The 27,828-nt window shown below is 36.5% G+C and overlaps 2 protein-coding genes across 6 annotated transcripts in view; one reads left to right on the forward strand and one right to left on the reverse strand.

Annotated features, from left to right (window-relative positions):
• Positions 1-27,828, forward strand: part of PSMD1 (proteasome 26S subunit, non-ATPase 1) — a 119,881-nt gene that overhangs the window by 44,292 nt on the left and 47,761 nt on the right. The window lies entirely within an intron of this gene.
• On the reverse strand, positions 9,279-27,739 carry HTR2B (5-hydroxytryptamine receptor 2B). Of its 2 annotated transcripts, none has more exons than XM_025405618.1 (4): positions 27,593-27,739; positions 26,017-26,746; positions 14,769-14,969; positions 9,279-10,458 (listed from the first exon to the last, which is right to left on the reverse strand). In XM_025405618.1, exons 2-4 carry the CDS (start codon positions 26,366-26,368, stop codon positions 9,566-9,568), a joined length of 1,446 nt encoding a protein of 481 aa, XP_025261403.1. In that variant the 5' UTR covers positions 26,369-26,746; positions 27,593-27,739; the 3' UTR covers positions 9,279-9,565. The 2 variants fall into 2 exon arrangements, with proteins under 2 accessions (XP_025261403.1, XP_025261404.1); XM_025405619.1 differs by having other exon boundaries at positions 26,017-26,351; positions 27,593-27,730.

The following is a 27,828-nucleotide window of genomic DNA, read 5'->3' on the forward strand; positions in this document are numbered from 1 at the left end:
CTCTCTTTCTTTCCCTCTCTCTCTCTGACTCCCTCTTTGTCTCTGTCTCTTCCTGTCTCTCTCCCTCCCTCTCTCCTCTTTGCTGTTTTTTTCCCTGCCTCTGCCAGCCACTTACACTGCTGTTCTCCCCTCTCCTTCCCCTTCCTCTAGGGGAGGGACCAGTGAGAGTAGAGCTACTCTTTCTTCTCCTGAAAAGAGGATGCCCAAGGTGGCCATTAACTCGACCCAAGTGTACAACCGAGGTCCTAAGAATGGGTCAATTTGGTCTGCCATTCCGTAAGGGTCATCTAGTAGCAATTTAAGCTGCTTTTTAAAATTCTGGACTTCCGAACCGTTTAGGGGAGCATTTACAAAGCCAGTGCCCCCCCCCCCCCCCCCCCGCCCCTTGTGGTAACTCTCAAAGGCAAGAAGATTGGGGCTGATCTCTTAGGTACGGAGGGAAATGGGAAATTCTGAATATCTTTTTTACATTGTTCTACCTCACACTGGAGTCCTTTTAGAGAGGGGTATTTAGGCTGGGAGGGAACAGGCTGATGGGATGGTAATTCCTAAGAGTCAGGGTTATAAGGAGGAAGGATAACGTTGAGTAGAGAGGGAATTTGGAATGGGATCTGAGGCAGCAGTGGGGCTGTCTGAGGGGAAAGATTGGGGACACTGAACGGGGGAAGATAGTCTAGGGAATCCCATGTGCTGAAATTTTTAGGCATGAGAGCTGGTTCCTCTGACCTTTCATTTTGAGATACCAGATTGGGTTCTTCCCTATTTGTTTTTAAAGGAAAAAGGAGGGCAGGTCTTTGCCCCCAACAAAGGGCATAGCCTAGTTCTTCTTGAGACACTGGACCTTTATCATTAACATACCGGATTAGAAGCTGACACGTTACATCCTCATTCGACCAAACTTTGGTCAGAAGATTGAGGGTTTGAGGATGGGTCCCTGAGTCCAAATAAAACAGCAATATTGTTATCATTTGTTGCTTTTTCCTATGTTTAGTCCTTTCATTATCCTTCCAGTGTTATTAGCATGAGGGGGCTATCCAGGGGGATATCTTTGTTACCATCTTTATCTCCCTTGCTCCCTGTCTTGCTTGGGGTATTTCCCATCTTGATGGTTTTGGGGTAAGGTTCAAGGTTCAATTTCCCTTTCTGGAAATTTCTCACCTTTTGGGGTGAGGCTCAGTTTCCCCACTGGAAATTTCTTGCCTTTTCTACTACTGGAGGTTTGTGTGAGGTTCAGTCCCCAGAAATGGGGATGTCTCGCCTCTTTTTAACCTCTAAGCCACCCTGACCAAGGAGTACTTCACCCCCCTCACCCCTTGCAGCTTTCTTATCTTGGTCCTGACCACCAAGGAAATACTTCAGCGGCTCCCACGGCTTCTCCTTCCTTGGTCTGTGCACAGAGTCGTCGCTGCAGTATGTGAGAATCCTTTAAGCTAGGTTGCTGGCCAGATTTTTATTTTTTATTTTTTTCCACGTTTCTGAGAGCTGGGGTTATTCCTCGAACTGGGTGGGTCTTGATTTCTCACCCCTGAGGCCACCACAAGGGGGCAGGGCATGCCTCCTCACGAGAGAGAACCAGAGACCATCCCCGGAGGGGAATGCAATCATGGGCAAGACCCCTAATTGTTACATATAAAGTTTCGGTGCCGCAAAAGGAATAGCACTCAAATATAAAATTTTCTTTTTAATTCTCAACAAGGCAAGTTAGTTCTATAGAAAGGTGCGCCCTTACAGATGGAGCAATGGTGAGCGCACACTTGGACAAGGGAGAGGAAGGGGTTCTTATCCCTGACACACGTGGCCCCTGCTGCTGTGTCGTTCCCCTGTTGGCCAGGGTTAGACCGCACAGGCTAAACTAATTCTCACTGGCTAATTTAAAGAGAATGACGGGGTGAGTGCTTTGGCGGGAGTCAGGGCAGAGCAGGTAGCAGGTAATTGGAATGAGTTAACGGTGAACCAGGTGATTGGAATGAGTTAGGGTAGAGCAGGTAATCGGAATGAGTCAGGGTGGAGTAGGTAATCAAAAAAGGTTGCTTTACGAGGAAGTTAAGTTTAAAAGTTAAAAGTAGAAGGCAAAGAATTGAACGTACTGACATATTAATTCTTTGAAAAGAAATTTAGAACTCATCTAACAGAAGTTTGCATTAGGTCCCTTAATTGAGCCTGCAAAACTGAGTCTCCGCTAGCTTTAAGCAGCTGTTTCAATACTTTTATATACTGTTGCCATTGAGCTGATAACTGTTGTCCCATGATGAAACCCTAGCCTGAACAATCCCCTCAAACTTGGAAATCCACAGTGGGCACCAATGACTTACTGACTTACTGACTGCGTAGTCTCTTTGCCTTCATTTTCGAGGGTTCCCCCGCCATCCGTTGCAGCATTCCTCACAGGGGGAACCACCTGCCGAGTCTGTCCTGCGGACTCTGGCCGAGCGATGGATGAAAGAAGTTCTCAGACACGGATATCCAATGAAAAGCAGGCTAGGGGGCTGCTGGCACTAGGGGCTGAAGAGAGTTAGCCACTCTGATAAACCAGACACTTGCATTTGTTTAGCACAGATTTAATGAGAAAGGCTTGGAGCAAACACAATTTGTGGGTAATTAACATTGTTGACCCCCCAGGTAGAGAGCAGTCCTGCACACAGATGATCAAAGGTTAGTTTCTGGGGACAGGAATAGACAAATTTATCTAGGTAAGTTCCTTTACATTTCCTTGTTATCTAACCCTTGCTCTTAAGAGAGTTTAACTGCCTTCAGCTAAATCCTCTTTTGAAGCTTTTGCAAAACCTCCCGGCCTTCCAGAAAGGTTTGCATCTTTCCCTATAATTTTTATAACTTTTTCCACCACCCTGACCGATCTACAATCACTTCCAAGATTAGGCTGTAGAAAAAAATTAATGAAAAGAACCATAGTTGAAATCACAACAAAGAATTGGGAATATTTAGTAGTTAGTTGATAGAGTAGCAGCAGAGTTCCAGAGAATTGACTACACTTTTGAAAGAAATTCTGTTGTGGGTAGAATACCATCATACAGCATCTTATGCTACAGAGAAATCTTTTGTGAAAGGAAAAGCTAATGTGGCAGACTTCATTGTCTTGTTTTAAGAAATTGCCACAGCCACCCCAGCTTTCAGCAACCGCTACCCTGACCAGTCAGCAGCCGTCAACATCAGGAGAAAACATTCTACCAGCATAAAGATGAATATGCGCTGAGAGCTCAGATGGTCAGTAGTACTTTTTAGCAATAAAGATTGTTGGGTTGTTTGTTTTTTAAATGCAGAGGGTCTTGCTCTGCTGCCCAGGCTGGAGTGCAGAGATGCGATCATTGCTCAGAGGCATACTTGAGCTGATTGAGCTTGGGTTGAGGCAAAACTGTAGAGCAGCAGAGACTACAGGCATTCACCACCATCCCTGGCTAATTTTGGTTTGTTTGTTTTGTGAAGACAGTGTCTCACTCTGTTGCCCAGGCTCATCTTGAGCTCTGGCCTTAGGAGATCCTCCTGTTTCCACCTCCCAAAATGCTAGGATTATAGGCATGAGCCACCCATTGAGTCTGGCTATGTTTTTTAACTGAGGTATATACATTTTTTTGGATATAATGCTGTTGCACACTTAATAGGTTCTAGTATAGTGTAAACATAACTTTTATATGCCCTGGGAAACCAAAAAGTTCGTGTGACTCGCTTTACTGCTACACTGTCTTTATTGCGGTAGTCTAGAACCAAACCCACAATACCTTTGAGGTATGCCTGTCCTTTATCTTAAAGAATAAAGTTAAAAGTACGGTTGACCCTTGAACAATACGGGAGTTAGCATCACTGACCCCACAACCCTTACACTGTCGAAAATTCACGTATAACTTTTAACTTCCCCAAAACTTAACTACACATAGCCTCCTACTATTGATCAGAAGCCTTATGGATAACATAAATACTCAATTAACATATAATTTTTTTGTTATATATATTATATGCTATATTCTTACAGTAAGGTAGCCTAGAGAAAAGAAAATGTTATTAAGAAAATCATAAGGAAGAGAAGACACCTGTCTTCACTATTAAGTGCAAGTGGATCATCAGAAAGGTCTTTACCCCGTTGTCTTCACATTGGGTTGGTAGAGGAGGAAGAGGAGAGGTTGGTCTTGCTGTCTCAGTGGTGGTAGAGGTGGAGGAGGTAGAAGGGGAGGCAGAAGAGGTAGGTAAACTCAGTGTAATTTTTAGTGAAAAAAAAAATTACATATTAGGGGGCCCGCACAGTTCAAGCTCATGTTGTTCAAGACTCACTATTATATGGATACTGCCTGTTATAGCTTATTTGTCATGAAATTACACAGTAAGTTGCTAAAGTGCACGTTAGATGAGTCATACCTCTTATGTCCTTTTCAACTTTAGAAGAGATTTTCTACCCCAGGTTCCCTGGGAGTGAATCTTTGTTATAAAAATTGTATGGAAATCCAACAGATAATTTCTTGAACATCCATTATGAACTAGGTACAGGGTCTTCTCCATAATATCCCAGATAGGAAGTCATCCATTTACTACAAACTATAAAATATTTTTTTCCTATCGTGGATGGAAATGTTGAATAAAACAGAACAAAACACAGACCCATATAGCGTGGTAGTTCTTCTTACACCAGTTTTCTTGAATACAATTGTTAAACAAATACTAGTCTTCACTGTGTTATCCTCTAACTCTCATTTTGCCAGTTTTTTCATAAAGACACCAGACAATTTTCACAAATTCCTTATGACATAATATTTACCCAAGTCTGCTAGTCTGGTGCCTCTAAACAGGTGATGTAACTTATTGCGCCTGATTGTTTCTTATGTTATACTTTTCATAGAAGTGTCCAGTGTTCTTCGAGGCCCCTTCTGAGATCTGGCAAAACCTATGTGTATTAAGCTATTCTGCATTTTGTCAGAAGATCTGCCACAGACTCCACACTTTGAACTTCTTGAACCCTATCTCTTCTTTTCTCTTTTAAAATATTGGAATACTTCATCATTTACATTCTTTTTGTACTTTGCCATTTTCTGTTTTTCTTCCAAAATTTGGTTTCTTATCAAAGAACTAGATAATTTTAGTATGGAAAGTATATTCTTCCAGGTGTACCCTTATTATCTCTTGTAAAGCATCCTACTCATGTTTGACTCTTACGTTGTTTTGTTTCTTGTCATTTGTTAATTTTTTCTATTGTCAGTGGCCTTATATTTTATAACAATATAAATCAATGGCTTAGTGTTTATATTCTGCCACATAGGAAGTTGATGGGCATGTAAAACTGTTTTTCTTCCATTTTTAACCTAATGGTGCTTTGCTCTCTAATTAACAAAATTCACGTCTGCCCTTTTATTTCCTGTAGCTAACACACATTAAGTTCCCTGTTTCAGCAGCAGATGTCTCCCATGAGCTGCTGAGGTTTTGCTGAGGATAGTCAAATAAGTTATTTATGTGCTTGCTATTTCTAAGGGACCATTCTTAGTTCTCTTTTCAGAAAATGAATCTTTAAGAAGTGGAAACTGGAAAAATTTTGTCTAAAATTTATTTTGTAAATGAAAATTAAATATAATTGACTTGTTTAAGGAGCTGGAGTTAAAATCCTCTATATGTTCTCTAAGTTTTAGTTTACTGCCATTACCCTAGAGTGAGAATTTTTTAAAGTAGAAGAAACCAGTGTTCTCATTTTTTTAAAGATAAGGAAATTGAATTCCAAAATGTTTAACAAAATTTCCCACTGTCGTAAAGCTAAATACTGAGATTCTAAACAGGCTTCATGATAGACCAGTGCTTTCTCCACCATGCTTTCAGTCGGAGCACCATCTTTTTGAGAGGCTCTGATAGAACAGCTCTATTCTCAATTTTCCTCATTAACTTTAATATTTGAGAAGTTCTGTCCTATCTCCTAAGAATAGTACATGTTTTCTGAAGTGACATCATTTACTGTCTTAGCATGCTCTCCATCTTTTTTTACCCCCTTTAGATTTCCCTTTTAAAATGAATTTGTGGACATTTGGTCTTATACCATGTTTTAAGAGTTTATTTCTTCATAAATTTTAAAAACTTCTTTTTAAGTATACTTATTGGATATGAATGCTAAAAACATGTTAGTAAACACATATTTGTACTTCAACAACTAAGATAAAATTGTCTTTGTGTAAAATTCTCATGTATATTATCTCCTTTATTCATAGGTTAGTCCAGGGTGTTAGAGTATTTTATTTCTTCCTTCTGATATTTGTAGATTGTTATTTGTTCATAATGCTTATAATAAAAGTAAAAAATTAATTTGATAACTATTCTTGCTTAATTGAAATGAATGTAGTACATTAATTTTTTATCTAAATAAATGTTCTCTAGTGGAACGTCTAATAAATCAGTGATTGTTGGGCCCATTGTTAGTACTTTCATTGGCAGATTTTATTATTATAACAACTTATACAGTACTGTTCATGATACTGACTTCTGAAAACTTATTTGGAAGTGAGTAGAATCTGAATTATTTTAACTTGACACTGGAAAGGAAAATGAAGAAAGTCAAAGGAATTAGTGTTTTATATCTGTTGAAATTAAGTTGCTATAATGAACAAATTAATAATCTGATATGGACTTTTCTTAAAATTAGACAGTCTTGGTGGTCCCTTGCAGGTTGCTATGACTTAGGCTGTTATAACATGGCATTAAATGTTTCTCAGTATATACATTCATAAGCTTTTAGATACGGATCTTGCAAGATGAACAACAGATTCTTTGTGCAGCCGGTTTTTAGACCACACAAAGTGATTCCTTGAATATAAAAATGTTACATCATCATTGATCCTTATAATTTGAAGAAATCCTCCTAGTTAACCGGTTACCACTAAATTCACGATCATCTTTACAACAATTCCATTCACAATTCTATATCAACTTGATACATATTCTCTGTATACTATTCTCTGTTTTTGCCCCAGTATCTTTGTGTTTCTGTCTGGGTGCTGTGACCTTTCCTTACTTTTTGTCATTTTCATTTTTTTTCTACATCTTTGTTTTCTTCTCTTCATTAATTGGCAGTAACATGGAATAGAAAGCCTTTTTTTTGTTTGTTTTCAAAATTATTCCAAATAGTTATAATCTGTTCCTTTTCTTCTAAGATAAAGACTATTAACTGGAGTTCTTTTGTTACATAAGAGTGTTTAACTGCTGAGATTTGCTTTCAAATTATACATCTCTTTAAAGTATTCATAAAATGGAAATACCAGTTTTGCATGAAGGTGGTAAGAGTTTGTGGCTTTGTTGTACTTTTCAGAAATAGTCAATAATGGAGTTATGTTTCACTTTCTAGGATATTCTGGAAATAGTAGAAGGGTCTCTCATTAACTATAGAAAGCTCTCTGGGTTAATTGTAAGCAACAGCTGGACATGGTGACTCACACCTATAATCACAGCACTTTGGGAGACTGAGGCACGCAGATAGCTTGGGGCCAGGAGTGGAGACTAGGCTGACCAACATGGCAAAACCCCGTCTGTACTAAAAATACAAAAATTAGCCGGGTGTGGGGGTGGGTGCCTGTAATCCCAGCTACTCAGGAGGCTGAGGCACGAGAATCGCTTGAAACCAGGAGGCAGAGGTTGCAGTGAGCCAAGATTGCACCACTGCACTCCAGCCTGGGTAACAGAGTGAGAATCTGTCTCAAAAAAAAAAAAAAAATTTAAGCAAGGAAGTTTTTCTTAAGGTTTTGACGTGAAACAGTTTATAGGTGTTGTGGCTAATTCTGTAGGTGTGCTTGTATTTAAGCACACAAATTTGGAGGCAGTACAAAGCATGTGAGAAGATAGTTCTTTTGCTCTAGATTGTTGTCTATGGGTAGAACTTTGGCAATGTGATTGCCTGCCAACTCTGGTATATAGATTTCCTGAAACAATTATGTATGCCTTCAGATACATAAAATACAGAATTTGGAATACTGTCATAGTGATAACTGAAAATTTAATCTCAACGTACCTTGGCAAAAATATAAATATTAACATATGCCAAATCCATCATATTAGAGACCAGAACCAAAAACCAAAATAGAGAATGATTTTTTTTAAGGAATGTAAATTATTTTGCCTCTTGTGTGAGATAACCACCCCTAATACTGCTGAAAAATCTTAGACTAGTAGTAGGGAAACATACCTAAAGCTTTGATTATTTAGGAATTAAATGTGTATTATATACTCTTCCCAGCAGATTGCATATAGCCAGTAAGGAATCGTAACAGATCAGGATTTATGTATTAGAGCCGTATTCTAGCAAAGGATTCTACCACTGTGAAAATATATGCCTTGTTCACTTATGAGCTGAGATCCTCTGTAGCCAATACATTTCTTGAGGTAATTATCCTAAACTGAGTTGCCTGCAGAAGGACAGCAATAGAGTCATAGGTTGAGGGACAAATATGGGTGAACCTGAAAAGGAAAAGCTAAATATGAGTTGTCTTCACTGCAGATCCCCTTAGCCTAAATTTGCACTTATAACAGGAGATTTAAAATGTATATCAAAAGTAGATTGTATTGTCTACCATTTACTTAGTGGCTTATGTGTACTCATCCTCATAAGAATTGTATAAAATGTAGATGACAATACTGGGGCTTGAAGAAAATTAAGTATTTTTCCTAAATTTAATCAGCTGTCTGGTATGTGGCACAGGTTGGACTCATTCTGAGACCTAACAGTGCAAAATAATATACTGAAAGGGTGAATAAAAAATTTTGTGCTGGAAGTTCACTTGAGTCACTGGACAAGCATAGATAGGCAGGCATGATCTCACTTAAAGTTTGTATCCCTGATTAAGGTCCCATGCTTGTGCACGTTAATTAATATCTTTAAGAAACCTAATATGGTTCAGGTACCCAAGCGATTTTATTTGCATTTTCCTCCTTCTCCAATAGACCCACCTGTGCTGAGGAGATGCCCAATAGTAGTCATTTAACGAACAGGTCTAGTTCCAAGTTCCTGTTATTTTGTGTGATATCCAGCTACTATCCTCCCTATCCCTTCCATCAAAACAGTTTCCTGATCAAAGGAAAATTATGACTACATTCAACTAAATCAGACTATAAATGGTCATCTTAACTCACATCCAGATTGTGATCACTGTTTTGTGCACTTATTTTTAGCTCTGTGTTCCTTTTGTTCTGTATCATGCCTTACACTTTCAAGGCCTGGAAGGCAAGGCTAATGTTTGTTTTGTTTTATTTCATTCTTAGCACAACTTTGCATATAATTAGGAACCGAATAAATTTTATGATGATGGTGATTCTTTTTAAAGCCTGAAATTTATTGATTTGACTTCATTTCATTTGAATACCTTAACATTTAACCAGAGTGCTGGATTGTTTTCATTTGTAGCTATACAAAATTATTTTCCTCATGGAATAATCTTGTCCAAATTAGGAAAATTGGATATTCTTAATACTTAACTCTTAGGTTAAAGAGATGATTTGATATATGACATAAAATTCTTTATATAATATATTCTTGGCACATTTATATCTCATTCATCATCTTACTCATCATTATGTTTGATGACAACTGCCAGTTCTGCTACACGTAACTAACTTGCTCTTCAGTTTTGTCACCTTCATTTTCAGTGAGGAGAAGTGTATCTAGTAGAATGATTGATGAAGACTGAATGGTTGAACTTCGGAGCCTCATTGGACTCTGGTACATGGCAGGATTAATCCCATTTCGAATTCCATGTTTCTTGAAAAACTTAGAGTTCTCTGCCATTGGATTCTGGAAGTAGATCTTACTGGAGCGTTTTCTAAGAGTTTTTACTGACTTTGTGGCCCGGTAATTGCAGGTTATATATCGGCCAAATGCATCCCGAAATGTCTTATTGAAGAGGGTGTAAACCAAAGGATTCACTCCTGAGGAAACATAGCCTATCCACACAAATATCTCCAGGAGCATTTGGAGAGTAGTTTGGTTACAGGAATCACATAAAACTAAAGTTATGTTTGTAATAAAGAAGGGACACCACATAAGCAAAAAGAGGAAAAACACAATCCCTAGGACTTTTGAGGCTCTCTGTTCATTGGAAATGGTCTGCCCTGACTTTTTTCCAATTGTGGATGTTCTTCGCGTAAGTCTTTCATCACTTGAGTTGCACAGAGCCTTGTCCTTTCGAGAACCATCCAGCATTGCCACCTTTTCCGGTGACGAACAAGGTGTTTCATCCCTTTGGAAAACTGTAGACACAGTTGACCATGTTAGGCGTTGAGGTGGCTTGTTTTTGACCAAGTAAGCCTTCTTCTGTAAAGCATGGATAGTGAGAAAGTAGGTAACAATCATAATTGCAAGAGGTGTAAAGAAGGCAGCCAGTGAGCCAAAGAGCATGAAATTGCCAAAACGTTCCTTTGTCAGCACACAAGTGATATTGTTTGGGTTGTCCACATCAGTCTCTATCCCTTTAATAGGGATTGGAATGGCAATGCCTAAGGAAGAGGAAAACAAGATAAATTGAGTCATCTTACGACCTGTAACTCTTAGGTTAGATCCTTTTAGATTGCATCCTTATAACTTTATGCTTGTTGATGCATTATGGGACCCACAATGCAGGATTTGTCAAAGCATTCATCAGTGAAGATTTGACAAACAGAACCTAAGTGAGCACATCTGTTTTTAAACAAAGAGATTGGTTAGTAATTTCAGATTTATAATGAAAGCTCCCTTAAAGCTGTAGTATATCCATGATATGGTGGAGAATGTCTTCATTTATTCTACATTTCTCATAATCTATTTTTGTTTTTTAAGCTATCTCAGATTAAGGAAGAGAAATTCAGAAGAGAAGCTGCTTTTTTCTTATTATCCAGTGTAGTTAATCTAGAGGCACTTCAGAGTACATTTATTCAGTATCTTTATTCTGTTTTATCTTTGAGGTTACAGTTTCATTTAACAGTTTTACCTTTTGATATGTGTGAATGTCTTTTAATCCTTTCCATATAAGTTCTTAGGGAAAACCAAAGTTCATTAAAAAGTGCTACTTAAAATTGGAGTGTGTGTGAATTGTGACATTGAGAGATTATGAGTTCTTAATCTTTCTTCTTCTGTGGAAGCCTGGGCAGAGCGGCACTCATGCCTGTAATTCCAGCACTTTGGGAGGCCAAGTAGGGGTGGATCACTTGAGGTCAGGAGTTTGAGACCAGCGTGGCCAACATGGCGAAACCCCATCTCTACTAAAAATATGAAAATTATCCAGGCATGGCGGCATGCGCCTGTAGTCCCAGCTACTTGGAAGAAGAAGGTGGGAGAATCACTTGAACCAAGGAGGCCAAGGTTGCAGTGAGTCAAGATCACATCACTGCCCTCCACGCTCAGCGACAGAGTGAGACTCTGTCTCAAAAAAAAAAAAAAAAAAAGAGTTCTTCTATGACATAGGAAAGAAATATACCTCATGTTAATTTTCTGATCTTTAAATACCATGAAGTAAGTATTTAATATGATGTTGCTTAGTGAAGTAGCTTATTAGAAAGACAAATAATACAGGGGTTAACCTGAATCTTTTTCCTTTGAAGCAGCAGATATTTTTTAAATGTCTGAATTAACTGATCTTTAGAAACCTCTGGAATCCTTGTGTTGTTTTGCGAATCCAAGAGCACTCATCTACACACCCTTTTTATGGTAGCTAAGAGCCATTGACAAGAATACGTTCCTCAAACCCTTTCTAACAGAGGTCATTACTTTCTCTACTTTTCCTCATGTACACCACCAGAAAGAGGATTCTGTATACTTGTTCTACACCAGGGGTCATTATACTACAATTTGAGGACCATTGGCCCACATTCTGTTTTTGTAAAAGTTTTATTGGCACACTGCCACTCCCATTTGTTAATAACATATTGTCCGTGGCTGCTTTTGTTCTGCAGCAGAGTGGAGGAGCTGTGACAGAAACCATACACACTCTGCAAGCCCAAAATATTTGCTGTCTTACCCTTTATAGAAAAAGTTGACTGACTCCTGCTTTACCCTCTTACTTTCAGATCACCATTCCACTGTTTCTTTCTCCCCAAAAACACTTGCCTTTTGAAGTTTATTTTATCTACTTAATACTCTCTTCTCCATCTTGCTTTTATGCTAACCTCCATGACATTTGTTCATCTTTGTCAATGGCTTCAGTACCTGCTATAGTCTTCTCTCCACTGCTCCAGTGCCAGCATCTTCCACAACTTCATCCCATTCATGACCCTTCTAAGACCTTAATTTTATGTTTCTTGAACTCTTTGACTCTAATTATTATTATTTGCACTAAAGCCATCCACAGGTCTACTTAAAACAATCCCATATCTAAGATTATGAACTCTAATATTTCCCTTCCTTGTCCTGCTACCCTTCACTCCTAAAGAACTTTTGTTTACTGTTATTTTTACCTCTAGGTCATTCATTCGTCTCAATTTTCACATTCTCTTAACTCATTCTATTATGAGACTTCATTCATTCGTCTCAATTTTTACATTCTATTAATATCAAGACACACTACTTTCCTATCCAGCTTGTTGGTCAATAACTAAAAGTTTTCACTGGTACTTTTTATGCCCTTACCCTGTATATTATCATATTTTCTGTTGCCAGGTTATTACCTAGGATAACTGTAAATCCAAAAGAAGAGAGTGAGCTCTCTTCAGCATTTCGTAGAATTTCAAAACTGAGCTTATTGTCATCTGCATTTTCATTTTTTCAAAGTTACTAATTTGTGATCAGTTCTACAAGACAAAGTACAATGAAGTGAAAGAGCATTGATCTTGGCCTTGGTGCTGAAAAGCTGTAAGAGTTCTTAAGCCAACTGATTAAAACCTCTAGGTTTCTTTTTTCTTACCTATAAGAAGAAGTGGATTTCTAAATCTGTATATCATGAGTCTTCCTTTTATTCTTTTTTCTCCTGCATCACTCATCACTTTGTGTTAGTGTAATTTGTTTATGTGTCTGCCTTTCTTGAGTGCAAAGATTCTTTTTCTTGATCATCTGTATATTCTTTACACTCAGTAAAATGTGATCAATTTATAAATTGATGGTGTCCAGCCTTAATTTAGATACCATTTATACCAGTAGGCTGCTTACCTTGTTAGCTTGATCATATTTCACAATTTCAAATATTTTAATTATTCTTAAGGATCCGTTTCTTCAATTTTTTTTCCCTTTCTCTATCTTATTTTCCCACCCCACCCCAATATACACATACCTCACACTCTCCCTCTCCCTCTCCCTCATTGCAGTGAGCTTACCAAATGTGAGTCATCTCACATAATGACTTTGTTATAGTTTTCCTCCTCTCCGCTTCAAATTTTAATTTTCACCCATTGTCTCCCATTCCCTTTCTGTAGCTGCTTTTGGGGGACTGGTTCTGCTCTGTCAGCACCTGCTTCCTAAACTAGCCTTTTCTCGCTGTTTTTAAATCTCTTCATTCTGAATAGACTTTTTCTTGGCCCTGCTTTGTTCCCACACCAGAGGAGTAACACAGCTTACTTTTACCTCCGAACTTCAAAGAGGTCCAGCCCTTATTTATATCATCATTTCAGGAATATAAAGGTCAATTTCATTGTTTTGCTTTCTTGCTGTTTTTGCCCCAGTGCTCCTACTCAGATTAGGGAGAAGTAATTTAAGTATTCCAGTGTCTTAATTTTTTGCCTCTTTGAAATATTTTTACAAGGAGGAAGCTAATCTGCTGCTCAAACCATTGTAATTTTTGCAGATCTGTTTGTTTTTCTCATACTAACATATAAGAGCTTTGAATGATTTACGCATACTTCATGATAAGAAGTATAACTTTGAGTATTATAGATGAGTATAGGGCCATAAGACGATTTAGAAGAAAAAGGATTTCTTTTATAAGTCATTTCTGAACATCAGTATGTTTTCTTTGCATCTCTTAAAGCTTTTAATTAAACATACTCAAAACACTTACGTGCAGTGACTCACACCTGCAATTCCAGCACTTTGGGAGGCTGGGGCAGGGGGATCACCAGAGCTCAGGAGTTTGAGACTGGGCAACATGACAAACCCTATCTCTACCAAAAATACAAAAATATAAAAATTAACCAGGCGTGGTGGTGTGCGCCTGTAGTCCCAGCTACTTGGGAGGCTGAGGTGGGAGGATCGCTTGAGCCTGGGAAGTCGAGGCAGCAGTGAACCATGATTGTGCCACTGCACTCTAGCCTGGGTGACAGAGCGAGACCCTGTCTCCAAAAAAGAAAAAAACGAGAAACAACCCACTTAAGCAGACACTTAACTGCCATTAATCTGTACACATATGTTCTGAAATGTTGGCTTCCAAGATTAATTTGTGTTCTTTGATATCTGCCTACAAAATGTTTGAGTTGTGATTTTTGTTTTTTCTCTTACAATCTTTTAAAATGTGATTTAAGGTGCATTTCATTTCTTGTTATTTTAATGTAATTACAGGATTCCAAATGCTAGCTAGACCATAATTATCTGTTGGGAAATATGAAAACTGTTCTCAAACTTAACCTTTCTGCAAGTTAGATATCTAAGCAGAAAGAAATCTCAATAAACACTGTGCAGATGGTTCTTTCTGAGGACATGAGCTTTGTTACTCTTCACACTTTTTACCAATAGTATGGTTTAGAAGCCGTATGATAAATGCAGTGACATAAGGAGCTTATGTTAATATATCAGTAGGCTGGCTTGACCTCTCATGCTGAGTTTCATTGCCTACTAGACCTAGTATTCTCCTAGCCAAGTGGAACCAAAGACTTTGTATACTACCCATACTCTGGCATTCTCTACATACCTATTGAAATTAACCACACCACTGTAATCTTGATGAATGCTGTAGCTCGTGAGTTATATTGATTGGCCTGGATTGGTTTTTTGATGGCTATATAACGATCCACTGAAATGGCACAGAGATGCATAATGGATGCGGTTGAAAAGAGAACGTCAAGGAATAACCAGGCAGGACACAGAACAAGTGGGAGGGGCCACATAGCCTCTGAAAGAAATAAAAACAAGACAAACATTTTCTCCTATAAAATGGCAACCTTCAGTCTACAGTTTTTCAGGTGATACAACTTTTGTCTTTTTTGTTACTCATCTAAAATTTTATAACTTTAACAAGATGATGTTTAACATCAGATAATGGAGACAACATTAAATTCAATATTTCTGTGGATGGTAACTTTTAAATACATTTTCTATTTTGTATAATAGTTATGCCTTTTTTCTAAGTCGGCAACAGTTTAACTTTTTAGCATTATTGTGACCTTTGCTCTTTTGTTGATTCCATTTGTGATCTTTTTAAAATTTATGTAGTATTGTGACTGGAACTTAACCTTGGTATGTAAATAAAATTTATTTTTAAGCTGATGTTGTATAAAAAGAAAACATTTTACCATATACAGGAAACGGTATGACAAAAAACATATTAGAATGGGAGTCCCTGTGACATCTGGGTTTTGGGCTCACTTCTAGCAATAACTGAACAGCAAGATCCTTGTTTATAGCATTCTCTAGTTTGATGAAATAGTGGAATGATTGTTTTGACAGAAATAGTTCTCAAATAAAGATTGCAAAAGGAATGGCTTCAGATTATCTAGAAGAAAAGTAGATTATTTCCCTTTCTATATTCCATCATTCACTCCAAAAACTGGAGATATAATAATTAGTACAGACTTTTGATTTAAAAAGAAAATCTCAGGGTTAGACGTAGTACTTAATTTATTTAACAAACTCTTTACAAAACACTGCGTATCTCATATAGTCTTAAGCCCTTTAGAAATATTAACCTTAAAAAAATTTTAGGTGTGAATGTGATACTGAATATTCTGCATAGCTTTCTAATCAATTACTTACACAGATGTTCATACATATGTGAATTTAATAGGCGTTACATATATACACCCACCACTTTTCAAAGTGTGTTTACAGTTTCAAAACAACTAAAATTTTAGAATTCCCCCTAGAATATTTCCATTAGAATCCAGTTTAATGCCTGTAGAAAACAAATGTCATGCATGTGAGATTATCTAAGTCTCTTTTAGGATTTGATTGTTATATGTCTACTGATAATATATAATCTACTTTTCTTCTGGCTATTGCAGGTATATCTGACTTTGACAGGTACAAAGTGATTGTCATAATTGAAGGAAAACCAGGATAATCATCTCAGGGTTACAGAACAACAAGAGACCCTTCTATTGTGAACTGTTTAAATTTAAGGAGCCTGGGGGTGGAGAGAGATTAAAATCTCAGAACAAAAAAAAAAAAAAAAAAAAAAAAAAAAGCATAATTTAGGGGCAGAGTTCTTAGATAGGTCTGGCTATGTTATTTTCAAGCGTCAAGTAGGAGATTTTTTAAAAGTCAGGTAGTATTTCAGTGAAAAATATTTGGGCACTTCACAAAGTATCCAAAAGGTAGCAGGTCTGACACATCCACTTTTTGGTGCCTTCTGTTTCCAGAGTTGGTATGTGGCATTCTGAAAAGGAATATTAAAATATTTCTTCCTAGGAACAAAATAACAAAATCAGCACAAACTTTTACTCAAAAAGAATAAATGATTGGACTTAGTTCCATGTTCAGCAGCTTCTTAAAAAGGGATGAAAGCATCAAGTGGAAGGGGTCATTCATGATTTTCAGTGTATTGCTGTAAACTTTTCATGCTTGTTGAATGGGAGGTAGGAAGGGATAGAGGTGGTACATTTTAGATTTATTGAGCTGGAAGGAACCTTAGAGATTGCCATTGATCTTGCAGATGAGTAAATTCAGGTATGATTAAGTCTGAATGTAGGGGTAAGGAGGGGAGGCATTTATTTATTGAAATTTAAATATGATTTGAAAGTGTTCTTTAGAACTGCCACTCAGAGTTTGCTGTTAAGATGGAGAGTGAGGATCGGTATCACCTGGGTACTTAGATATTCAGGCTCTTGGGTCTCATCTCAGACCTACTGTATCAGACTCTGCAATTAAACAAGGTTTCCAGGTGATTTGTGTGCAAATTAACATTTCAGAAGCAGTGCTTTGGAAGACTTTCTGGGAAGGTTTGTGTCTGAGTCTTAAAAGATGCTCTTAGTGTGCTGTTGTAGGGTTGGTTATAGGCACTTGAAATGTCTCATGGAAAGGAACTAATGGGAGGCCTCTCAGAATAAATTAAGTCAGAGAAACGGATGTTTGGGGAAAATCTAATCAATTGGATTTTCTCACTCTTAGCCGTAGCATTCAGATTTTCTGTCATTTAGTGGAAAAGGACCTTGGACACAGGCAGCTTTAAAGCGAACTAACAGTCTAAGTAGAGTGAAAAGAATTATTTTAGAATTTGTAGTAGAAACTACTAAAAATGAGGGTACATTCTAAACTGAGCTGAAGTTCTAGATTTACGACTGTAAGTAGGGTGGTAGAAAAATACTCGTCTAGAGCATTTTTTTCCACAAAATATATTTAATAAGCTTGTTATATAAAATCAAACACTTAACATTGTCCACATTTCTTCAATAATTCAAACTCACTGATATCTAACTCTGGGAGTAGTTTGTATTTTGGAAGACTTCCTAAGCTAAAAGTATATTTACATATTTACAACACATGTGAATATAACTGAAGAACTACTTCAAATAATGTTGAAATTCACAGAATTGTAGAGATTTATAGTTATAGTTTAGAAGTGTCACCAAATTGTTTGCAATCAAATGTACAGCACTAATTATGAAAAATGTTTTACCAAAAGGGGGAGAAAAACTGGGAGGGAAATATATGATGTTAAAGTCCTGTGATAAATACTTAGAAGATTAAAAAGTAATAATATACAATCGATTTAATGACCAAAAATTTTTTTTGAATCCCTGGTTGTAATTTTTGGTAGCTTCACCCAGTCTTTCAGAAGGCAGTATGCTATGCTGTCAGGAACTCTCCACTGTCTCATCAGAGCCATGCTAAATGCAGTAACAGCCCTGGCTGAAAATAAGGAAGATGATGTTAGCAACTTTGAGTTTCACACATCTTCTCCATACAGGCTAAGTACTTATGCTTACATGTATTCCTGAAAGATTAAAAGGCCCGTCACCCATTCATACCAAAAAATACTTTCTTAACATGCTTTAAAAGGATTCCTTACTTTGTTTTTATTTTTTTATTTTTTATTTTTTGAGACAAGGTGTGACTCTCTCTCCCAGGCTGCAGTGCAAGTGATGCGATCTTGACCCTGCAACCTCTGCCTCTCGGGCTCAAGCCATCCTCTGACCTCAGCCTCCCAAGTAGCTGGGACTAGAGGCACACACCATCATATCCGGCTAATTTTTTTGTATTTTTTGTAGAGATGGGGTTTCACCATGTTGCCCAGGCTGGTCTTAAACTCGTGAACTCAAGCGATCCACCCACCTCAGCCTCCCAAAGTGCCGGGATTACAGGTGTGAGCAACCATGCCCAGCTGGGTTCCTTACTTTGGAGGAGGGAGACAAACATACATCATATATAAATATTAATCACATAAGGTATCAGAGATATTGATTGCAGTTAAGGATTTAAAAGGCAGGTAATTATTGTGTTGTATCTTAGGTTTCCTTCCTTTAAGTCCTTACTCTCTCTAACATGTTTTAAAATGGTTTGCCAACTATTTAAACTTGTCTGTTTAGCTATTCTAGTTATGGATTATACTTCTGAAGATTAAGGTTTAGAAAATTCTAGTCATAAATCTAGTAGCCATAAGCAGGAAGCCATAAGAAAACTCATATAAAAAAATATTTGTCTTTGGAATTTGACCATCTGATGCACATACTCCTAATTGTGGGCTAAGAAGGAAAGTTTGTTTAGCGCTGATTTAAGTAACCCTATGAAGCCCTGTTAGCGTCACTTTACGCAGAAAGAATTTATAAACTCAAGGCCGGGCGCGGTGGCTCAAGCCTGTAATCCCAGCACTTTGGGAGGCCGAGATGGGCGGATCACGAGGTCAGGAGATCGAGACCATCCTGGCTAACACAGTGAAACCCCGTCTCTACTAAGAAATACAAAAAATAGCCGGGCGAGGTGGCGGGCGCCTGTAGTCCCAGCTACTCGGGAGGCTGAGGCCGGAGAATGGCGTGAACCCGGGAGGCGGAGCTTGCAGTGAGCTGAGATCCGGCCACTGCACTCCAGCCTGGGCTACAGAGCGAGACTCCGTCTCAAAAAAAAAAAAAAAAATTTATAAACTCATTCCCACTTAAAATTCACTAGAATTTTCTTATTACAGTTAGTGCTTTATTGTTAACAGAAATATTGAGATGTGATACAGAATTTTCTTTAAGAAAGAATGAGACTGAAATTTAAGATTAAGAGAGATGAATCTTTGTAATTCCAAGCCTTTCTGATTTCAAGTTACATGAAACACTGGTGGATAGTTTTTATGAAACTAACATAAAACAAAAAGATAGCTGCATTAAATTAATAGAAACCCTATATACAATGCAAAAAAGAAAAAGAGGCTTTTGTAAATGCCTAATAGATTTGGGTAATCTAAGAATTTATAGAAATTAAAAACAGTTCTGGGCGGATCACGAGGTCAGGAGATCGAGACCATCCTGGCTAACCCAGTGAAACCCCATCTCTACTAAAAAATACAAAAAACTAGCCGGGCGTGGTGGCGGGCGCCTGTAGTCCCAGCTACTCGGGAGGCTGAGGCAGGAGAATGGCATGAACCCGGGAGGCAGAGCTTGCAGTGAGCTGAGATCCAGCCACTGCACTCCAGCCTGGGGGACAGAGCGAAACTCCATCTCAAAAAAAAAAAACAAAACAAAACAGTTCTAGACACACTTGTTTTATAAAGGGACTTTTCCTAGTCTAGAGACTTTCATTCTAAAATCGTTTTTTAGTTAGTATTAATTTAGTTAGCTCAAAGTCAGAAAAGTTTATTTCTATTTAGAATAACTAAATTAAAGGTTAAGTTGGTGTTGTGAAATACTTTATTTCAAAACATTTATTGTAGGAGTTTTGGTTTTAAGAATTTCTAATTACATTTATTTGTTGTAATGTATTATATCCCATGTACTTCCACAAAGACTTGGGACATTGAAAATTTGAAACAACGAAGTGAAACAGTTACATATTTAAATAGAAAGAAAGAAAAGTGTATCTAAGAGTCAGTCTGAGGGAAATAAGTTACTAGGTTCAACTAAATTAATTACTGTTATTCTAGGGCTCTACTTTAGACTCTTTTCATTAAAATTAAAGAATAATAGCATTTCTGCAAATGCGTGAAATAATTACAAACTGAATATTAAAGCAACAAAACAAGTCCTAGATGGGTCTTGTCTTATACACAATTGTTTAATTATCTAAAGAATATCAGTAGCACAAATATTTTATTGTTTGAAATGAAGATTATGCTTTAAATACTGCCATACATAAGGGATGGTAGGAGTTGTCATTCAGTTATGTAAATTGTCATTTGTCTCCCAGACAAGGTTCAACAACTTCATAAGTATGGGCCCAGGTCTAATACCTTCCACAGAAAAGAGATCTTGCAGTCATCTGAAGGATTTGTACAAGTATAGGTCGACGCTCAAGTATTCTTTTCCACTTAATATGAAATATAACTTTAACGGAGAAGAATATTGAGATCTAACTTGTCCCTAAGAGGGGAAAAAAAATTCTGTGATCCTCTTAACAGTTACGTGGGGTTATTTAAGATATAATTGTTGGTTCTCTATGCCAAATATGAGTTTTAGCTGGTCACATTTCTCATTGGCATTTGAGAAAGCAGAGTAATAAAGGTTAAGAGTGTGAATTCTAGAATCAGTCCTCCTGGGTTTAAATCATGTCTCTGCCACTTTGTAATCTTGAACAGATTACTTATCTCTCTGCTTCTCTGTCCTCTGTAAAACGAGGATAATAGTACCTGTTTTATAGGATTGCTTTAATAGAGTTTATATGGATGATGATTAAATACACGTGAAGGGTTTAGAACAGTTCCTGGCATAAAGAGAGCACTCAATAAATGTTAGTGCTTATTACTGTTATTTAACAGAAACTAGCCAGCTAACTCAACCATGAAAACACTCCTACATAGAAACAACAAGCCAAATCATCAGTATGAAATAAGAGTGTTTGTCTTTTCTACCTGCTGTAGCAAAAGTGCATACATCTGATTCAGCTTAAAACTTTAAGCTATACTTTCAGGGGGTGAGGGAGGATGAGCTGAGAACAGTTTAACTCTGTTTAACTTTGAATTAAATTTGTCAAAGTATGTTTTTTACTAACATTGAACTTTAACTGCTGTTTATTTTATATATGATACAGGAAAATAACCTGTATGCATTGCATGCCTGGGTTTTTTATTGGTTTGGGTATTTTTGTTTGTTTGTTTTTGCTTTCTTTTGAATTAGTACAAAAACCTGAGGATTTTTACTAGAAACCCCATATCTTGATGAGGCAGACTTATTTTATCTGAAACCTGCTTAACCTTTGGGCAGCTTTTTAGTTTGGAAAGTTAGGTTATACCATTTGTCCGGAAAATAATTAGCATCAGTCCATAAATCTGGGACATAAAATGTTTCCCTTTGGAGGGTGTAAAAGACTATTTTTAAAGGCATTCCAAGTGGGCTGTTCCTATAGAGTTTACAGAGGTTCTCAGTTCATGAACTTATTGCAGCAGGCAAATCATAAATAGTTCTTATGTCCAAAAAGAACATGATTTTCAAATATACATTTATCTCAGAAATTCTAATGCTTCTGTCTTTATCTTCCAGGAAAGACATAGTTCAGTTCAAATTATTGTTTAAAAGTTTATGTTTTGTTTTTTACCTTTTACCTTTTGAGCATATGAGTTATCCTGGGTTTCATTGTCTAATATGATAGTATTTTAAATGTTTTAAGCAATTTAATGCTTACAAAATTTTTTCCTGGTTTTTAAAATTTCCGCTTTATAATAAGAAGTGACTTTAATTAATTGCTTTTCTCCTCCATTTCAGAACTGGGTAGGCTAACATTTTACTGCATAAATGAATAACTGCCATTTTTCTCTTACTGCTATACATTTGTTTCATCTCTGATTAGACTTACATCTCAACTAAATCATATTTAATTTGCATGCAGTACTCTACCAATTACTATTAGTGCTTATAAGATGCTGGGCCCTGCTTGTCAACGTGATTGAACTCTGAAATAATAAATGACTTGCCTGATCCAACACAGGAGAACCAGGATTCAAACCCTGGGATGCCGTGCTTCAAACAGCCGTCTTTCAGCCATTTTATATACTCTCTTTCAGCTATACCAAGGATACTGTTTGAACTTATAGATCATGAGGCATTAATTAAAACTTAAGTTATAGCCAGGTTTGGTGGCTCACACCTGTAATCCCAACACCTTGGGAGGCTGAGGCACGTGGATCACCTGAGGTCAGTAGTTCAAGACCAGCCTGGTCCACATGGCAAAACCCCATCTCTACTAAAAATACAAAACTTAGCCAAGTGTGGTGGCTTGCGCCTGTAGTCCCAGCTGCTCGGGAGGCTAAGGCAGGAGAATTGCTTGAACCTGTGGGTGGAGGTTGCAGTGAACCGAGATCATGCCACTGATGCCCAATGGATGGCCAGATGCTATATTTTTCCCTGTTACTTTTTTTTTTTTTTTTGAGATGGAGCCTTGCTCTGTCACCCAGTCTAGTGTACAGTGGCGCGATCTCGGCTCACTGCAACTCTGCCTCCCGAGTTCAAGCTATTCTCCTGCCTCAGCCTGCTGAGTAGCTGGGACTACAGGCGCGTGCCACCACACCCGACTAATTTTTGTATTTTTAGTAGGGACGGGGTTTCGCCATGTTGGCCAGGCTGGTCTCGAACTCCTGACCTCAGGTGATCCATCCGTTTCAGCCTCCCAAAGTGCTGGGATTACAGGCATAAACCACTGTGCCCAGCCTCCCCTGTTACTTTTTAAATCACTTATAAAATGAAAGAAAGAAAGGTTCAGAGAAACTCTTAAATGGTGAATATCCTGTCTTTTTTATATCAGCATAAGATGTTGTTTTCTTGCTCAAGTATTTCTAATATAGGTATTTTCAAGCCTTATGTTATAAGTTGTTGATTTGTGATCATGGATTTTAGGAATTATGGACAAGACAATAAAAAACTAGAACTGTAAAGATCAAGTCCAGTGCTCCCAGGTAGGAAGAAGTGGCAGAAAAATTGACCTAGCACAACTCATTTGAAAGACAATGTTGTGCCTAAGTTGTCATAATCTTGGGAAAATAGGAATTCAAACTGTGTATTGCTAAATAGTATACAGATCAGTGATTGAAAAATATCTTTCGGTATAAGGACACAAGGGCCACTTTTATATTTTACTGCTCTTATTTTTAAATTTTCATTTTATTAGACCACTAGCTAGTATAGTTTTTCTGTTACTTTCATTGAATTCCCCTGAGATAGCTAAAATTATTGTTCATAGTGATAATCTTTTATCATAGAACCAAGAACACTTGTTTGTACAAACGTCAGAAGTCCTAAAGATTACCACTACAATAAGAGTGTAAATAAAGTCTAATTCTGCTTTTTAAAGTTATCAGAAGTTCTTATAAAGGCATTAGTTTAGAAAAATCTTAGTGTTTATTACTTTGCAAAAGGTTATAAAAATATCTTAGTATTTGAAGTCAGGTTTTCATTTGTACATGCAGTTCCCAATTTATAAATTCATCCTTTAAAGTTTGTTAGAGGGCAACATGTGTTTTTTTCCTACATTTTTTCATAGAAATTGAATTATGCTTTAAATAATTAATGCCATAATGTATTAGAAAATGTATTAGATAGTGGTTCCCAGATTTATTCATTTTTTAAAAACCTACAAACCCCACTATACAACTTAATTCTGATAGTAAAAGTGTGTGTGGCTATAAAAGATTTTATTTTGTAATTAGAAATTGACAAATGTGAGTCAGGTATGGTGGCATGTGCCTGTAATCCTAGCTACTTGAGAGGCTGAAGCCAGAGGATCGCTTGAACCCAGGAGTTTGAGGCCAGCCCAGGCAACATTGCCAGACCCCATCTGTATTAAAATAAATAAATAAAAGTAAATTTAAAAGTTTAACATTTGGAAGAATGAAATACTATTAAAATATCTATCAATTATTTAAGACATAAATATGAAGACATTTCACATATTTTATGTTAACATATGTTGGGTTTTCTGCTAATTATATTGCTATCTTGGGTACCAACATTTTTTAAATATACACTTAAAATTTTCGGCTGCTGGATACCTATTTTTCTGTAGAATACATGGAATTATCTTTGTTATCTTTGTATTTTGTTTGTTAGCTCACTTTAATTCTGTGGTACTTTACCTTTTAAGATTCCTTAACTATTTAGCTGATAATTTTAATATCTACCATGGTATTTTGCATATAACTTAAAATATTTTTGATATTTATGGGCTCAAAGATTTTAAAGCTAAAATTCACTTCTGCATCATTCTTTCAATTGCATGTATTGAATGATGTATTAAATGTTATGGTAGTCTGAAATAAGCATTTTGACATTTTCTGTTTGCCTAGCAAAGCACAGTTTGAAGAGTATGATTTTACATCTTAAGCTACTATTATGTACATGGAGATGAGAGCTGGAATCATATGCCTATACAATATTTATCAAATATGCATATATATTTCTACCTAATACTTTCTTTTAAGCTTTATTCAGAATTAGGGTACTTTATGTTCTCTATTATAGTAAGACTTCTTAATTATTTTTCATGGTTTCCTGCAGTGTTAGATTACTTAAAATATTACAAATTTATAAGACAGAGGGAGATAGACTGTTAATTATTAGAAAGTCTAATTAAAGCAGTAGAACCTTACTCATTACTGCTTGTCCTGCCACATAATTTTCTTGATTTATTTTAAAGCCCAGGTAAATGTTGATTTAAAATGGAAGGTTTAAACCTGTTACCATCTGATAATAGTTTTAGATATCTTTCTGTTATTACTTATAAAATTGTAATGTGTAAAACCTGGGTGTAATAGTTGGAATAGCAGGGGTTTTTTACTTTCTAATAGTGGATTCTGGTTTAATAAATTTTACTTCTATAACTTAAAATATTTTTATCTTCATATAAGTAAATATAATTCTAAGAAACAATATCTGCCACAAGTAATCATTTTCCTTAGGTAGTTTATGAATGGAATATCAGTTTACACCAAGCACTGAATAAGTTAAATATCCTTTTAATGCTGATTCCAAGGGTCTAGGAACCCTCATAATTCATCAGCAGAATTATTTGTGTTTACCCAAATTTTATAACTAGAGATAATATGCGTAAATCTGGAACTACTTATATCTATTTTTTTATTAGAACAAACTAAGATTTCAGTGTCAAACTATACTGTACCTTTTATTATCACAATAACTAGGTTTTAATCCACTTACGAACTTAGAGGTCTATCAAGAACACAGATGCCCATATATCATAAAAAATTAAATAGATGAATCATGTCTTTGGACACTGTGAGCCAAACCATTTCCTTCAGCAACTAAACATAATTTTTCTTAACATGACACTTACGAAGGAATTGTGTTCGAGTTTATAATATACAAACTATTAAGAGCTATAATAAGGATTTTTGGACAATTCCAATTTTAAACTGAGGTTTAGCGATTTAAATTGGGATTTAGTGATTCAAAGACCTTATCGTTAACCCAGCACATACCTGTCCTGGAAGTGTCCTAGTTATTGCTTTAAGGAAAAAAAGTATCAATGTAGAAAAGTTAAGGTATAGACCTATTCATTGTAATTTATAGATAATATATTCAGAATCTATAAATATCACTAACTTGAATGACTTTTTAAATGATTTTATTAGATAGCTTAGGAGGGAGAAAAATGGCTTCCAAAAAATATTTTTTTCTCTTTAAAACTGATGATCAACCATAGAAAATGATGTAAAACAAGGGACTGTGTACTTGCCGTATCTTTAAATAGTCCAAGTTCATCTTTTATTTCAACAAAAATAAAGCTTAAATGAGTGCCCATTCTCTAATAGTATATCATAGTTCTGTGGTTTGATGGCACAAACAAAGTGAAATACTTACCAAACATTATTGTCAAGAGGGCAATTGGCATCACAAACAATCCAACCAGCAAATCAGCCACCGCCAAGGACATTAGAAAGTAATTAGTAGCATACTGCAGCTTTTTCTCCAGCGAAACAGCCAGAATAACAAGGGTATTTCCACCAATTGTGGGTATTATCACCATGAGTATCAGAAGAGCTGCCCAGTGCAGTTTATTTCCCTGTTCCTCAACAATCTGTTTCATTTCCTCTGGTATTGATTCTGTCTGTAATCCAGACCAGTTAGAAGAGATAACGTGAACAAAGGTGCTCTGCAAAATGTGCTCAGGCATTGTGCTTTGAAGTTCAGACACTCTGTAAGAGAGAGCCATTTGCTGTTTTTCTGTGATTCAATCCCGTTCCGAACAGTGGTCAGCATGGTTAGTAGCTAAACTGGTCATCTGTTTTTTTAAGGCATTGTACCCATGTCAAACACTCGAAAGCCACAGTTGACACATTCCTTTAAAAAAAAAAAATCCAAGTTCTCTAAAATGAGCTTATATACACATCTGTCCATGTTTGTAGGTAAGATCTCCAAGTATTTATTATTTTCTAAAGGCTTAAATTTAGAAGAGCTCAGTAAAAAGAAACTGATAGCTGTGAAAAAATAATAGGATATATATATATATATATATATATATTTAGTTTCTCTCTCTTTTTCTACCGTAGTTGTAGAGTCATGTTTGAACTTGCATGCCAGAGAGTTCCCCCTAGATACAAAATGCATAGATTGCATTATTTTATTCATTTCTGAAAGTGGTAAAAACTCTTGAACTTTATAGCCCTTCCCTTAGTAAGTCTGTTGTGCATTTGTGACAATGCAGCCAGTTCTCCAAGTATACTATATTTCTGATATTCCTCAGTTAATGAAACAGAAGACACATTAATTTTTTCAATGGTTGTAATAAAAAGTTAGGTGTTTCCTGACCCTTCAATGTCTTTTTACCTTTACTTACAGAAGAATAGAAAAGTCGAAACACAATAGTTCAGAATAGAACTTTTAGTATGTGCTGACCACCCACCTGGAAACACTCCAAGCCCAACAAGGGTCTAAATGAATTATTTACCAGCTAGGAATCCTTATATGTAATTGGCTTTGTCTGACTAGGTTTGTAAGTACTAATATAAATGTCATTTTAGATTTCCTTTATTTTGAGAGAAGGAGAATAAATAGATATTACTAGGATCCATATAATTGTTTTTAGTAATTTCATCTCTCATGGTGTATTTTTGCAACAATTGTGTTCTAAATTTAATCACTAAATTTGCCAAATTCAAACCAATTTTTGTTGTTGTTGTTTTAAGTAGTGTTTTTTTGTTTTAACCTTCCCAGTTGCTTTGAGAAGAAAGGGAAACCAAAAGGAAAATTAAACCATTTATTTGTTCATCAAATGTACAAATCACATTTTAAAAAACTCTCCTTTAGCATTACTAAATTTTTCATTTTGATTTTTAAACCGCTGAATAGAAATGAAAGTTTATGATAGCAGAATTCTTGAAGATTTTTTAAAAAAAAACCTTTAGATTAATTCCATATGTGTTTGTTAAATGCTTACCTCTGGTTTCGTTGTTATTTTACCGAGCATGTCATCTTATGTGTTCACTGGACTTGCTTGCTGCTCTGACTGAAATCCTCCTCCCATTGACTTATTCTGAGCCTCCAGCACAGGCGGTTGAAAGCAGTGAAACAAATATGTTGGATAGCTGCAAGCATGCCAAGGAGGTTATTTCCTCTTTGATACATTCATTTTTAGAGAGTAGCAGCATTCATTGTAATTCTTAAATCACTGTT

The sequence above is a fragment of the Theropithecus gelada genome, chromosome 12 (assembly GCF_003255815.1).
Source record: "Theropithecus gelada isolate Dixy chromosome 12, Tgel_1.0, whole genome shotgun sequence".
Lineage (NCBI taxonomy): Eukaryota > Metazoa > Chordata > Mammalia > Primates > Cercopithecidae > Theropithecus > Theropithecus gelada.

What these genes read in the sequence shown, in the direction of transcription:
- HTR2B (XM_025405618.1), bottom strand. Translation starts at nt 26,368, where the DNA reads ATGGCTCTCTCTTACAGAGTGTCTGAACTTCAAAGCACAATGCCTGAG. An exon ending in CCTCTTGACAATAATGTTTG is followed by an intron (nt 14,970 to 26,016) that starts GTAAGTATTTCA and finishes TATTTCTTTCAG; the next exon opens with AGGCTATGTGGCCCCTCCCA. An exon ending in GGTGTGGTTAATTTCAATAG is followed by an intron (nt 10,459 to 14,768) that starts GTATGTAGAGAA and finishes CCTCTTCCTTAG; the next exon opens with GCATTGCCATTCCAATCCCT.